The sequence below is a fragment of the Stomoxys calcitrans genome, chromosome 5 (assembly GCF_963082655.1).
Source record: "Stomoxys calcitrans chromosome 5, idStoCalc2.1, whole genome shotgun sequence".
In the NCBI taxonomy this organism is placed as follows: Eukaryota; Metazoa; Arthropoda; class Insecta; order Diptera; family Muscidae; genus Stomoxys; species Stomoxys calcitrans.
This window is the reverse complement of record NC_081556.1, coordinates 158,330,527-158,346,873: the sequence shown is the minus strand read 5'-3', so window position 1 is coordinate 158,346,873 and position 16,347 is coordinate 158,330,527. Positions and strand designations below refer to the sequence as shown.

The 16,347-nt window shown below is 40.0% G+C and overlaps 1 protein-coding gene across 2 annotated transcripts in view; it reads left to right on the top strand.

Annotated features, from left to right (window-relative positions):
- LOC106095942 (uncharacterized) overlaps window positions 1-15,639 on the top strand; it is a 38,935-nt gene extending 23,296 nt beyond the window's left edge. Inside the window, exons 2-8 of one of the 2 annotated variants that reach the window (XM_013263397.2) lie at window positions 5,825-8,290; window positions 8,601-8,831; window positions 9,712-9,823; window positions 9,907-10,160; window positions 14,737-14,875; window positions 14,934-15,088; window positions 15,159-15,639. In XM_013263397.2, the coding sequence (XP_013118851.2) occupies window positions 6,775-8,290; window positions 8,601-8,831; window positions 9,712-9,823; window positions 9,907-10,160; window positions 14,737-14,875; window positions 14,934-15,088; window positions 15,159-15,274 (2,523 nt within the window). In that variant the 5' untranslated portion in view covers window positions 5,825-6,774 and the 3' untranslated portion in view covers window positions 15,275-15,639. The remainder of the gene's footprint in view (window positions 1-5,824; window positions 8,291-8,600; window positions 8,832-9,711; window positions 9,824-9,906; window positions 10,161-14,736; window positions 14,876-14,933; window positions 15,089-15,158) is intronic. The other variant, XM_013263396.2, reaches the window with a different exon arrangement.
- The last annotated feature ends 708 nt before the right edge of the window (window positions 15,640-16,347 follow it).

Here is a 16,347-nt window from a genome sequence, read left to right as displayed (position 1 = left end):
TGTTGTAATACAGAGAAAAAAAAAAATAAAAATAAAAAAATCATTTAACCGCAAAAAACTACAAACTCACTTCACAGATACTCGCACTAACACTCACTCATTCACTCATGGGCACAACTCTCCACAATTTGAGACCCCCACTTTGTCTTACAAAATGAGCTTCAAATAACATTTCCTATGCGGGCGGGAGCCCACTCCAGCGTTGTTGATGACTTTAGCGTTAAACGATGTTCGTAAACTTGAATTTCCACTTTTTCTCTCGCTTTGACGTTGCACAAAACCGGCGGGCGGTTAACTTTCCATTTATCTGCGCATGCGCAACATCAGCCACAGCGGCAACAAAAATTGCAAAGCAACTTCCAACCAACCAACCAACCCATTACCTCGATCCGCCAGAGAAAAGCGGAAGTAAAGTGGTAATGCCATAAAACACAACTGACCTTGAAGAGTGTTCACGAAACAAGGCGAAGAAGGCATCTCCCCGAATGGAGTTACATCCGAAGGAGTGTAAATATTTGCACTAACAGTTCGCTGCCAACGTGAACACAATTTACGTTAGGATGATTTACAGGAAATATAGTCAATTTGAACTTTTGTTTAAAGGTGATAATGAAATATGCATAACCCAATTGTGTTTTTGAAGATCTCCCTTCGTCGCATTATCGTATTGAAGAAAAAGTGATTTGTAAAGTTTGTGCAATACTTAGCCAGTTGCAGGACCATAAAAATTGGCAGACATTTGTCACTTTTTCTTTTGTTATTTAAATAAAATGGCGAAGAATTTTTATAATGGAAAATCAATATCAAAATATTTCTTTCTTCTTTTGATTTATAAAGGCAGTGATGGACAGTTTTTCCCAGCTCTTTGGCTTATAAGCGTTTATGTTCTTACGTGTTAACACGGTAATGTGCAATAGTGTGTGTGTATTTGCCCACTTCTGCTTCAGAGAGACGAGCTTCTCCTTGGTTGAAGAAGCAACCCAAAGATGGTTGAATATGACATGACACTTAAGCAATATATGGTGTGTTCAAAGAAGATTTGCATTAACGACTCAATTTTAAGCTAGTTGCACAGTTTTTGTGGTGAGCAACTTGGGAAAACGATACATCATTGTAGTCTTTAAATAAAAGTGGACCTGGAATGAAATAAAAGTGCGCTGGTTTGAGCTGATCTGTGAGAGTTTGCATTGTTATGATGAGCACTGATTCGTCTTCTCTGGTTCGTTTTTCAAATTACTCTGAAGACTTCAGGCAAACAAATTGAGGTGTACCAGTAAGAATTGACCCTCCTGTGTTGTTCTAGCGGAACAGTCAACATATAACTTTTGCCGAGTTTGCTTTAAAGTGCTACTTCCACGAACAACAACTTTCGTATATCAAAACATGGACCGATTTTTGTTTCGGGCTCATGCACATAGATCCATGATTCGTCATCTGTGACAATCTTATATTCGTCTTTCGAAGCACTGCGATCAGATTTTTCAACATTTCTTTGCATAGAACGACACAAGCCTTTTTTAAGGGATTATCAAGTTGTGCGGGATCTCTGGATGGGCGACCTTCACGGAATTTGTCTTTGAGCGAGCATCGTCCACTATTGAATTCGTTAAACCATTATTCCACAGTCTTAAAATCTCTTTTGGGATTTTATACAGGATATTGTCTAGTTTCGTTAATTAATTTCCCGCTTCTATTCAAAGAATTGCACAGTATAGTATTTTTTTTAGTTAGCCAATAATACACAGAAAAAAATCGCTAACAAGAATTTCCAATTCAAAATTTAATTGAAAATAAAATAATTTTCAATTAAAAAATTAATTGCTTCAATAATTTTTTATATGAAAAAAAAAATTTTTTTTCAACAACGGTCGTGATTGAAATTTTTGTAATTTTCAATTAAAAATTAATTGATCCAATCGTCTTTTTAATCGAATCTTAAAAAAATTTCAAATTTGGTGTTTCAGTAAGTTCAATCAAAGGCTATTTTGTCCCCTACAATATGAAGGGACGCAGATTTCAAAAACCCATACGTCTTACATTTCGACAAATCTATAGCAATACCATTGCAGCCGGTTCTATGTGACGGATTAACCCGAAGGAGTCCTTCGTCAGTCAAGGGCTGCATCCTCTGTGCAACTCTCACTGCTATGACAATAACAAATCTATAGCGCACTTCTATCCGACACCGCTAATTTTTTGGAGAACCCCGCGTGTAACTTTTTACACCCTCCACCATTGGATGGGGGCATACTAATTTTGTCATTCCGTTTGTAACACCTTGAAATATGAGTCTAAGACTCCATAAAATATATATTCTTGATCTGTCTATCGAAAGCACGCTAACTTTCGAAGGAGTAAAGCTAAACGCTTGAAATATTTCTTATTAGCGTAGGTCAGTAGGGATTGTAAATGGGTCAAATCGATCCATGTTTTGACATAGTTGCCATACAAGTCGATCTTGGGTCTTGATTTCTTGAGCTTTTAGAGGGTGCAATTCTTATCCGATTTGACTGACACTTTGGACGTCCCGATTAGATTTCTGGAGCTTCTACAGATCGTACTTCTTATCCCGTTCTGAAATTTTGCACATATGGTTTGAGCGTAACTTCCAACAACTGTGCTTAGTATGGTCTAGATCAATCCATAACCGCCATATAAACCGATATCCCGATTTGAATGACTTCCAACAACTGTTCAAAGTATGGTCTAAATTAGTAGATAACCTGATATAGCTGCCATATAAACCGAGCTCAAAACTGTGTTGCCCGAGTAAAAAAAATGGATATGGTTAGATCCAAACATATCTAGGATAAGATATAGTTGGATATTATTTCTCGTCTAAAATTTTTTCTTTCCCTTGGAGGTCTATATGGCAGCTATATCCAAATAAGGGCCGATCTGAGGCACATTTAACAAAAAGGTGTGGGGGTCTATCAAAACTCACTGTTTTAAATTTCATTAAAATCTGATAAGAAAATCCTTCTTTTATGGGCTCTATGGCTCTTCATATAAACGAAATGTAGAGAGTGAGCGCAATCAAACACAAAGAGTAAGAGGAAATTCAAATTCATTACCACTTTCCAAGAACAAGCAAAACAAAAACAAGTAAAAGCGTGCTAAGTTCGGCCGGGCCGAACCGTATATACCCATGGTGAAGGGATCGCATTTGTCTAGTTACTCCAGAAATCAAGACCCAAGATCGGTTTATGGCAGCTATATCAAAACATGGACCATTTTGAACCATACTTGGCACAGTTGTTGGATATCATAACAAAATACGTCATGCTAAATTTCATTCCAATCGGATAAGAATTGCGCACTCTAGAGGCTCAAGAATTCAAGACCCAAGATCGGTTTATATGGCAGCTATATCAGGTTTTGGACCGATTTGAACCATACTTGGCACAATTGTTGGATATCATAACAAAACACGTCGTGCAAAATTTCATTCTAATCGGATAAGAATTGGCTAAAGAAATCAAGACCCAAGATCGGTTTATATGGCAGCAATATCAAAACATGGACCGATATGGCCCATTTACAATCACAACCGACCTACACTAATAAGAAGTATTTGTGCAAAATTTCAAGCGGCTAACTCTACTCTTTCGAAAGTTAGCGTGATTTCGGCAGACAGACGGACTGACGGACATGGCTAAATCGACATAAAATGTCACGACGATCAAGAAGATATATACTTTATGGGGTCTCAGACGAATATTTCGAGTAGTTACAAATATAAAGACGAAATTAGTATACCCCCATACTATGGTGGAGGGTATACAAAAATAAAGAGTACCGACGGGAGCAAGGAACGATGCTGTTTCTTCTAAAAATAGAGCAATTGTATTTGAAAAATTTAATTGTCCGTATTGAAATACTCATATACATAGTTCTGTGAAAATCATACAAATATGTTTATTAATTAAATTAAAATGTTGGGGATAAACAAACGTCAAAAAAAATAATCTTTTTCTTGATACCTCTTATATATAAGAGGTATGTGAAAATCGTTTCTAGTTTGTTGTTTTTTTTTTACAACAAAAACATTTGAATCCCAAATTTGTGAAATAAGGCTCCACAGCAAAATGAGAACATTCACCGTATTATTTATATATATATAAATTGGTCCCATCGGTTGCAAGGAACAATGGGCCCCAGCTTTGGGTTTGGGTGTCATTTAACTAGGTCAAACTTCTTACCTCCAATTCAATTTAATCGGAAATTTTTGTTCTTTCGTATGCAATGGCCGTTTCGACAGACGGGCATAGTAGATTTTTCTAAGAATGTGAAGATGATCAGGACGGAATCAACAGAAATGTTGATGAAATGCAAATTCTGTAAACAATTTTCATACAACAAAATATTACGGAAATCGAATGCCAGCGAAATTCACCCATAAATTTTGGGTGAATCCACTGATGTCAGTATTAATTGTCATATCTAGCTTCTGACCTGTATCATAGCAAAAGTCTCCCGGACTATGTAAAGTTTCTAGGAATATTTGGTTGTCGCAATGATATGCTCGCAAACGATTTTGTCTTTTTGAATGTATGTTGGGTCCCATATATTTAATGCATGCCTTCTATCAACCATAACATGATCGATGGAAGCATTTTTAATAAATCCAGGCCCTTCAAACTAGAATGGCTTTGTTATTCTTTTAAGTGGTAACAATTGTTCGCTGCCTACGTTTGCCTTTTCTTTGTGTATGTCAAAAATGAAAAGTAATAGTTACGTCAAAAGCTTTTTTTGAACGCTTGTCAATTTATCAAGCCCAGTCTATAGTCTTTTATACTACAAGGGATAGATAGATTAAGTCATGGGGGAGTGACCCCTTTTCGAATGAGTAAAGCCGATGGATGGATTGTCACCAAAAGCACCATACAATTTGTCCTATTAAAAGATCGCTGCATAAAAGACATCATTTGGAGTCTTAAAAGAGATTTTCGTGGTCGATTTGTGTTTATTTTGGCTTTTGTGGCCGATTTGTTTCAACCATGGGCCATAATGACTTGATGTTGCCTTTGTTTTTGGCCTTTTGTTTTCACTAATCATTCGCATTATTTGTTCGAAAATGTTATGCGGTTTCTGTTGCTGTTGTCATTTACTGTTGCATTGTTCAAACATTTGTGTGAGATGTAAGAAATGGGCTTTCCATCGAATTGAGTGGTTTGCTTGTCATTTTCGTTAGTGTTTTGTGTTTTGCACATCGCCATTGTAAAGGAGAGTGGGATGGCTGGATGGATGCATACCCTTTGTGAGTGCAAACATTGGTGTACTTACCGAATCACGCAACTGACTATCTGCGTATATTTTTGGCCGCCGTCCGTCTGTCCGGCCTTCCATTTGTCGCTACAGATTCAATTTCAATGTTTGTGCAGTGAAAGTTTTTTTCTGTTGTTTTTTATGATCTTTTCTTTTATTTTGACAATAACTAAAATATCAAAAAATACCCAGCGTAAGTTATGTTATCATTTGGCAATGTAATAAAATGCATTCCAACACCAAAGAAAATGCATTCTCCGACCGTATCTGAAGGTGGGAAAATCCTAGAGCTCATGTGGGCTCTCAACTAAAAAAAATGTTGGAGAAATTCAGGTTCATTCATATCTCAATGTCACCCATGTTGGTCCAAGTTCAGGAAACCTCTATGTGTGACAAAGAAAACTAACTAAAACTATGATAAATCTCTGTTCGGGTGAGATCAAGTTCATGTTACATTTTCACTCCTCTCTTAGATTAGCAAAAAGCTTCCTCATAAGCTTCACCGGTAATAAACACATGTTGTAATTAACCAAAACCTCTTTCTGTCTCTTTTTAGTGGGGCTATTCAAGGCTATTAGAGGCGCAGTAAGGAAGTCAATTATCGATATCACTCGCCTGCAACGTTAACAACAGCTACAACCACATAAAATTAGCTGCAACAGCAATGAAAGGAAGACGAAACTCCAAAACAATCCAGTGATGCGATGTGCGGACTTTGTTAACACAAGTTTTTCATGTTCACGTAATAACAGCAATAACAGCCACAGCAGTAGTGAAGCAAGGTGCTCGACGTGAAACATCCTCATCATCTGCACCGCCGTTCCTCTTCGGTCGCAATAGCTGCTGCCTTGGATGCCCAAAACTGACAGAGCCATCCAACACCGCGGAGAGAAGTGGTAGATGAACAACAGCTTTTGAACGGCAGCTAGGCCAAGTTGAAAAAGACCAATAACCGCTGTCAGACGGGTTGCGCGCACATCCATTGCAGCGGTGAGTCGCAGCAGCATACGGTGGAAACTACGCCAACAACTAGAGCAATAACACAAGACACCGGTGAATAGTGGTAGAGTAGTGTCTTCATCAAAGTTTGGCTCATCCATCCCCCCTAAATTTGAGAGCAGTTCCTCTAAGAGGCCGCGTCAGCAGTAGCTGCAGCTGCCGCAGAGGCACGAGATATCCGAGGCAGGTACATATCACCTTCACCAACATCATCATCGTCATCGCCATCGCCATCGCTACTGGATCATAGCGGCGCCCGCTAAAAAATAAAATAATAAATATTGTTGAACAGGAAAAGAGCAGGCAGCGTTGTTGAAACAACATTCCATAACATCCAAACGGGAGTTCAATGAACGAGTTGGCTCTCTAAGCTAACAGGCAACCGGAAGCAACGCTAACTTCCCCTCTCCAAACCGGCTTGACTTTGGAAACTCCAACGGAAGCCTCACCACCACCCATCCACTCCCTCTAACCAACACCATCATCCTTCGGAGAGCTCAATGTAAAATGAAAACAACGACACAATGCAGTATCTGGTCTCTTATCGTCTTATCAGCAGCAGCAACAGCAGTGTCTGTGGCCTCAGCTCAGGTGATCGAAGGCAATGCACCTCTTCGCCATACACCATCGCTGGCACCTGCGTTACAACTGACGGCCACCCCCACAACACCGTTACAAGCCTCTTCTACACAAGCCTATGCGAGGGCAGCAAATCAACCTCCTTGGTTGGACTACCAGCCACGCGACCCTAAGCATACAGCTCGCAATCTCTATGCACCCTACCAAAGCTTCTCCAAGAATGACGTGGCCAACTTTGCCAATGTGGTGATAAGACCAGATGGCTCGGCGGTGCAGACTTTCGGCGCTTACCGCCAAGGCCGTGCAGACATGCAGCTTCGTGCACAAGCGACTGCCGCTGTTAATAGACGCTCCGACAATGCCGAAGTGGAGATTATTAACGCGCCTGCAGTGGAGTTACCAGCCAGTCCTTTGATAACCATACCCAAGACCGTTGTGCCCGCCACAACGGCTACAAATTTCACCGGACAAGGTCGTAAACGCAATTATCTCTATATTCCATTGCAGCAAGATCCCTCCCAGAACTATCTTTTACAGCTCAAGCCGAAAGGAAATGCCTCGCTCAACGATTTAGGACCACCAGCGAGCAATATTTTACCAGTGGTGCCGGAAATTGCAGAGGATCCACATTCATTGGTGGACAAAACCGAACGCAGTGATAGCTTCCCCGTAAGCCCAGCCACATCCACCTCTACAGATCGCTATGACCGGGGAGAAGAGTCGAGTAGTCGTCGTGTGGGTTTTCAGTTTCCCAGTTACAGTCTGAGTCCCTCTAGCCCCTTCCAGCCGCAGGGCTATCGGGAAGACAATCCTGTTTTCGTGGAGCCTTCAGGTTTTGAGGAGTCCCCAGGCATTCAAGATAAACGCTTAACTCGGCAATTGGTATTCGAACCGGATGCTTCGCCCACCTCCTACTCGTACGACTTCTCCGGCCTCGGATCGAGTGCCATACCGCACACTTTAAATGCAGCGGTGGCAGCCGGTAAACAATATCGCGATGAAGTGACAAAATTCGGAGATATCAATGGCCCCATTACAGCTCTGCCGCAAAGACCTCAAAGGGGAATTTTCTTTGGCGACACCGAGTTCAGAACGGGCTCCGTAGTTCGACCCTTTACAGCACAGAAAACCTTCAACGATTTCATTGGGTCTGCGGTGGATCCCTCAAGTTCTCGCAAGAGTCGTTACTATCCCTTCAAGTCTTCGCGCAGTCCTCGAGTGGTCTTTCCCACAAATGACAATGGCGCTTCGACTGGACCCAGCGGCACCGGCACCGGGGTCTATTTCAACGACAACGTCGTGTTCCGCGATCAAAATTTTGGACTCAATGAGCTGGCTTCGGTGCAGGATGTGCGCAATGAATTTACTTTGCAGGATCTGGACAGCACCTCCGAGAGCAATGGCCTGAACGGAGCCCAATCGGCCAGTACATTCAAGGAAAAGGGTAAGTGTTCGGTAGTGAGTAGTGCAAATTAAACGCCCCCCCAAAATAAGCTTGAGCCAAAATAGAAAAAATTAACCCCAGCCGCCACCACCACCACCAACCACCAATTGAAAAAGGTAACTTTTTAATGAGAATGTGGTGGAGCATTGATCATCGTCCTTTGATTACTTTTGAATTGCTTCTGGTGTAAGTTGAAAGGTCCATTAGCACCGCTCTGCAACACTGGTAAACGCTTCCTCTCTCTCCTATCCCCCTCTCTCACACTTTCTTTGTCTCTCTCTCTCTCTCTCCATGTCTTTTTCACATTCAGCTGACATCACAAGCGAATTGGAGTGTCAGCATCGCGGTGGATCCTGTGAGTTTTTCATAGGCTGCTGGATGACTGGCGGTCTATTGCAGGGCACATGCAATGGCTTGTTGCGTGGCTGCTGTCATCGGACAGCCAAGTCGGCCAACTTGCGTACCTCCGAATACGTGGGCAACACCATCGATTTGACTGATCTTCCGCAAAAGAACTATGGACCTGTGAAAAACGATCCCAGTGAGTGTTAGACACCAAAAGAAATATGCACGGCAACGGTTAACGCTCCCCCTCCCCCTCTCTCTGTCTCTGCATCGCTCTTTATTTCTGATGAAGCACTGGCTTTGAGCATTATTTCCCACTTGTCCTCTCTTCCCCCCCGCGTTGTGGGAGATGATCCTTGGGTTTGTTGCAGCCGGTGTTTGGGGTTTGCATGCTACCTATTTATTGGGAGGGGGGATAATGTTATAGAGAGCACTGTATTTTGGCCTGCTGCATGACTTGATACGCATGTTTATATTTACATATATTTTCTCATTTTCAATCTCCTGGAATTGAACTCTGTACTCTGTAGGCTCGGTATAATAATGTTGCTCACCGTCATCTCGTACTTATGCATATCCTATCTTAGTGTAGTTCCTTCGGGGGTGGGTGCGTCAAGCCTGGGGTAGTAGGTGCGCCTTCTTGGTATTGGGGACTTTTGTAGTTTTCGTCTGGGATGCATGATGACCCCATACAATGAACGAGTTTCTCAATCAATCACAGACGAACATTCTCGTAAGCTAACCCATCTAACCAAAGACAAGCATTGTTCCAAGCGGAAGATCAGGCTCGATTCGTTATCCATTATTATCCACCATTCCAAATCTATACACCCTCTATTTCCCTCTCTCTAGTCTCACACGCATTTAGCTGGGCTTGGCTTTGCATTTGTATATGCTTGTTGTACTTGTTGTTGCACTCTAAAACAAATTTATGCTGTCCTAACTTTTGCCTAAAAATAATGCCTATTAGCATATCGAATATCAAATATTATGTGGTGTCTTGTTGTTGTGATTTTAATAATTGGGATGAAACAAAAGAGAAACATCATTTCCTCCATCCATCTGTGTCTATATAGGTTGCGGCATATCCTTGGCAAAGCAGACAGCCCAGAGGCGTATAGTTGGTGGAGATGATGCTGGCTTTGGCTCATTCCCCTGGCAGGCCTACATTCGCATTGGATCATCAAGGTAAGCTAAAGAATGCAATCGGTGGGATTCCTTGGAGTCATTGAATTGATTGGCTCTTAAAACCTTTGTTTTTTTAATTACAGATGCGGTGGTTCCCTAATATCCCGCCGGCACGTGGTAACAGCTGGCCATTGTGTAGCCAGAGCGACGCCACGTCAAGTTCATGTCACCTTAGGCGATTATGTTATCAATTCGGCTGTGGAACCTCTGCCGGCCTATACGTTTGGTGTGCGTCGCATTGATGTGCATCCCTACTTTAAGTTCACACCACAAGCGGATCGTTTTGATGTCTCTGTGTTGACTTTGGAGAGGGCGGTGCACTTTATGCCTCATATAGGTAAAGAAAGGGAAATATTATGTTGCTAGTCTTAACTGCTAAGATTCGGTATTAGCCGATATCAGAGAAGGTTTGACGAACTTTTATTGTAAGTGTTTAGCAGGGTTGCAAAAAACTCTCCAAGGGTTGTCGATAAACCGATAGGCCTGAAATATTCATAGAGCTTTCAGATTTTAAAGAGAAAAATGTCTATTTGTGATGGTTAACTATATATCACTCAAGCGAACGTCTTCTTTTGCTTCTAGTCCAAATTAGGTGTTTCACACTATCAACCAAATCGTTTGGGAAACAGTTTAAGTAGTTTTGCCTTCAAGTGTACAAAACCTACTAAAAGGTAGTTAATGCCGTCCCACAGGTATGAGCGAACTTATATAGATAAATTGTTGAACATTCTTGTGTGGCCACCGTGGCCCAGAGGTTCGCATAACCGTCAATGACGCAGTGCGCTGGGTTTAAATCTTGGTTATCCTCTCCTAATGATGGCGTCATTTGTGAGTTACTGTGTCATTTGAAAATATGGTATGAAAGCCCAAGCTATCCCCAAGGAGATGTCACACTGCGGCACGCCGCACTGTGGCGCGGACAGAGGAGACAGGTGGCAAAAAATCAAAATGGTCGTGTGTGCCTACGAAGTTTTGAAGGAACCTATTTGTTGTAAAACTTTCCAACGATTTAAATAATGCTACCTATAGAAATGTTCGATTTTTATATTGGAGGATGTGACCTTTCAAAGATTAAGTACCCACAGCTTTTAGGTAATTTAGTCCGTGTTATATCTCGAAAACTAGATAAGGAAGCAATAGATAATAATAGACAATTAATTTGAAATTATCAAAACTAAGTAAAAGTGTGCTAAGTTCAGCCGGGCCGAATCTTGTATACCCTCAACCATGGATCGCATTTGTCAAGTGCTTTGGCCGATATCTCCTTTTAGGCAAACAAAGGATTGCTCTGCTGTTTGACCTATACCAAGTTAAGAACCGATATTTGGGTTGGCTGTTGGAGACCAAAGTGGAATTCATTGAGCAAAATTTCGGCCAAAAAGTATAAGAATTGCTCCCTCTAGAGGCTCCAGAAGTGAAGCTATATCAGTAAATGAACCGGTTTGGACCATACTAAGCACAGTTGTTGAAGCTCAAACTAAAACACTACATGCAAAGATCCAACCGTATCATATATTAATTGCGCCCTCTAGAGACTCAAAAATTCAATATCCGAAATTGGTTTATATGGCAGCAACATCAGATTAGGAACCGATTTGAACCAAACTTGGCGCAGTTGTTATAAGTTAAAAGAAAACATTTCATGTTATATTTCAGCAAAATCAGATATTAATTGCGCCCTCTAGCGGCTCAAAATTTGCTGGCCATTTCTGAGTGGGGTCCACTGAATCGAGTAGATTTTAAAGCACGAAAGACACAGTGCTACTTGTTGTCACACAAACGATTCGCTGACCCATTACGATCATCTCTGTCTATCAACGGTGTAGATGTTGAGCAATCAGAAGCTCTTGATGTTCTGGGCATGAAAATAAATACAAAGTGATGTCCGTTGGGCTAAACATGTATTTGAAGTGTCGAAAGAAGCATTCAAGTGTTTAGGCTTCCTTAAACGGTGTAAGAATTACTTCACTCCTTCTGATCTTCTTAACATTTACACCACTTTGATAAGGCCGAAAATGGAGTACAACTCACATGTATGAGCTGGAGCTTCAAAATCATGCCTGGAGCTACTGGAAGGTGTACAGAGGAGAGCGATGGCGTTGCTTGGCGACAGAAGGGAATCCAACTCCATTACCTCCCTTTATCATCGCCGCAATGTGGGTTGTTTGTCACTGTTCTATCGATACTTTCATGGTGTGTGTTCATCTGATATTCGTCTTCTTATTCCTGATGTGAGGATGTATGTCAGGGATACTAGACATTTCAGGAACTTACACCCGTTTGTAATTGATTGGCCAGCGGACCACACAATGCATTATAGAGAGAATTCTTATTTCGCCCGAACCGTTCGTATGTGGAATCGACTTGCCAAAAATGTTTTTCCCACCCACTTTGACATCCAAAGATTTAAGACAAATGTCAATAAGCACTACATCCTTTCCCCCCACCTCCCTCCAATTCTTAATTTCCTCTCGCCAACGCAATGCACTGGATTCATAGGGGACATCCCCTGCGTGTTGGCTGACGAAAAAAAAGATGTCTTAAACCGAAATCGGTTTATATGGGAGCTATATTAAGTTATCAATCGCTTTCGACCATACTTAGCACAGCTGTTACAAGTTAAAATAAAACAGAATAAGAAATGCGCCCTGTAGAGTCTCAAGAAGTCCATGATCGGTTTATATACATATATTTCAGCTATATCAATACATGGACCGATATAGCCCATTTACAATCCCAACCGACTCACACTAAAAAAAAGTATTCGCGCAAAATTTCAAGTGTTTAGCTTTATTACTTCGAAAGATATCGTGCTTTCTACAGACAGACAAAGCCAAATTGACGAAGAATGACAACACGATCAAGATTGTATATACTTAATTGGGTCTTAGATCAATCTTTCGATGTGTTACAAACGGAATGTCGAAATTGGTATACTTCCATCCTATGGTGGATTAAATGGTTTCTTTGAGCTTCTCAAAGTTAATCGGCTTTTAAAAAATACCCATATTTTTAAGATTTTTCAACTTTGATTAAAAAAGTCAAAGTTGAAAAACCATATTTTTAAACTACGATCTTTGATTGCCCCTTAACATAATTCAAAAGAATTGAACTGTCCGTACCTGCCCCATTTTTTTAAAGGCAAAAAATACATGGTTCAGGAATTGTACAGAGAGAATTTCACATAGTCGAAAACTTTTGCGAGTAATTCTACTTTACATATTGAATGTTGAGATGGTTTCCAAGAAATATTTGCAAAATGGGGTTGACATAGGGCGTGAATATCGGTCACCTCGTGTATTTCTCACGTTTAAGTACTGTCAAATAAGCATTTATAGACCGATCTTGATCATGATCTTTATCTTTTGTATACCACTTAATTACCATTTTTCCAGAAATTTTGACTTTGAACATTTGATGACATTTTCAAATATTCATTTCATAGCCTAAACACTCGAGAGGGATATTTGCAACAAAAAACACAAACCTCCCCACTGCGCGCTTTTCGGACTCGGCTGTAAAAAGGAGGTCCCTTATCATTGAGCCTATTTAAATAGTTGTCTCTTGAGAAGCCTAGAGTGTATTTCCCATTAAATTCGATAAAATACGGAGTTGGGGCACTTAGGTCCACTATTCAATATACCCCATGCAAATAGATTTTGTAGTTTTAATTCTAGAGGCCTCAGAGGGCACATTTTCGATCTTTTTGATAAAATGTATAATAGTGGATTATTTTAGTCACTCCAAAATCTTTTTCGAGCACGGAACCACTTATTTGCCCATCCCACGCCGATTCCAAAGATTTCGATGAACTTTTAAATGGTTCGTTTTATATTTTGGTGACCTGGTTGACCAACGCTTCCACATCAGACTGGCTCTAATGGGGAACTTCAAGGTGCTCTTTAACATTTGGAAATAAGACGCCGTTTCTATTTCCAATACTTAGAAGTTTGAAAATACAATACTTAAACATTAAGTTGTAATTAAATTATTTTCGATGTCATATACGAATATTCAACTTCTAACTACTCTGCTAAAAACCATTAAGCAGAGTAGTCCATTAAGCAACATGGAGGAATTTTCTTATAACAATGAGTGCTGTCCGAATTGGTTCAATGATAAGGGTGAAAGTAAGTGATATGTCATTGTGGAGAAATTCTGATACCTTACAAATAGCACTAACATTACTTCACTCATCGAAAGAAGACATTGCAAAATCTTGCACCAATGGTGTCATTATCGTTTACAGCCGTTGTTGAAAATGAGTGAATGATAATGTGAAAGGGCGTTGATGATGCACCATGCACCAACCATAAGAACAGCATCCGTACAAAATGTGTCTATAAACCAACCTTAAGTTTAAAGGTTGAAGGCTATGGTTCATATTCCATGTATAGAAAGCAGGTTCCATAACCCGCAGCACAAAAAACTTATGCCTAATTTCTAATCTTTTTAACTTCGATAAATGTTTCAATAAATGTTTAATAAATGTTAAAAATTGAGCTTTATTATAAAGTTCAGCTTAAAGATTAACTTCTTCTTTGATGTTACGCCTGCCTCACCATTTAATATTTATCAGCTTCAAATAATTTCCTACCTGAATATTACAACAACAATGTACAATGTTGAAATGTTTGAAAACCACTTTTGATTAACGGACAGGTGGCCTAAAAACTGGTAGGGCCAAGAGCAAATAGTGTCATGGCATCTAAATAAGATATCGCAATGTTTGCACTTTTACTTGCCAAATAAAACAAACACAAAACTTGGTTGATTGCAAGCCAAGCTAGTTAGCGGAGGCGCTTTACATAACCAACAGCAACTTTTCTTACCTGCTGACCATATTTGCTGTTCGTTTTATAAATGTTGGCACAATTCAAGTTAGAGTTCATTAAAATTCATTATATTTTCAGCTCCCATATGTTTACCCGAAAAGAATGAAGATTTTCTTGGCAAATTTGGTTGGGCAGCGGGTTGGGGTGCCCTAAATCCAGGATCGCGTTTAAGACCCAAGACCCTGCAGGCTGTCGATGTTCCCGTCATTGAAAACAGGTGCGTTGAGAATTGAGTTAAAATTTTATCTCATTTAAAATTACGAAACCATTTTCAGAATATGTGAAAGATGGCATCGCCAAAATGGCATAAATGTTGTGATATATCCCGAGATGATGTGTGCCGGCTATCGAAATGGTGGCAAAGATTCTTGTCAGGGAGATTCCGGCGGTCCACTCATGCATGAAAAGAACGGACGTTGGCATTTGATAGGTAAGTTATTACCAGTGACTTAATGGAAAGTTACATCAATTTACCTTTCTGTCACCCAAAACAACAACAGGTGTGGTATCGGCTGGCTACTCTTGTGCTTCCCGTGGTCAGCCTGGCATTTACCATCGCGTGCCCTACACAGTCGATTGGATATCCTATGTTGTCGGTCTAACGGGGAACATCTAATCACCTTCTACTTTTGCCACCTACCTTCATCGATTAATTCAACTCTATTGTAAATAGTGGCTAATAATGATTCGCATGGAATCCATGGACTATATACTACCTACAGCCGCAAGCTTTAGTGGCTTAAGTGCCCCTGCAGGCCCTACGCTTAGGTTTCTCATTAATGTTAGAATGTATGTTTTATCTAATTTAAGTTCAGCCTTCCCCTCCCTCCTGCTACCACCATTAAGCATTAAGTTTATTGTATTTATTAACCATCCAAAACATGCAGTTTTCTGTTATAACCTACCAAATGTAGGTTGTGCAACAGGCTTAAATCGAGTTATTAAATTAAGTGTAAAGAAATTAAAAAAAGAAACTTTTATATTTATTCACAAAAATGTAATTTATTTTCTATTTTATCATTAAGAAGAGAACAAACAAAAAATGTAAATAAAAATTAAAAATATTTCAAAAAAGTTGTCTTTTAATCTGCGATGCATTCCGGAACTTTGGCAACTGCCCTCGTATCTAAATCCAAAACAATTGAGCTTGACTGGACATTAACATAAAAATGCATGAAACACAAAAAAAATATTTAATCCCCAAACTAGTATGTAACACAGAGAGGAAGCAAAATGATGGACACATAATTATTTGGGACAAGTCAAATGTTATTAAGATGCTACATAAATTCCGTAGGCAAAATGATGCGGCTTTTTAAATAGACACAGCATAGTATAGAAGGTAAAGATTGTACGCCAAATATTAGACCCACTTTATAATAAAAACAAGAAAAACTGCGGTAAAATCGAAAGGTTTAAGCTTTTGTATACCCATCGCAGTTATATTGATAGAACAAACAGCTACAAGTAAAATCGTGCTAGAACCTTGGGAACCCACCACCATGCATTATGCAAAAATTTAGAAAAATGAACTTAGCTGAGTAACATATGTGTTGAAGCTTCTAGGTAAAGAAGAAGAATAAACGACTATAGGTTTTTATAGGACCAATAACAGGTAATAGACCGATTTCGACAATACTTACCTTGGATGTAGGAAGTCATAGCAAAACACTACATGCAAAATTTTTG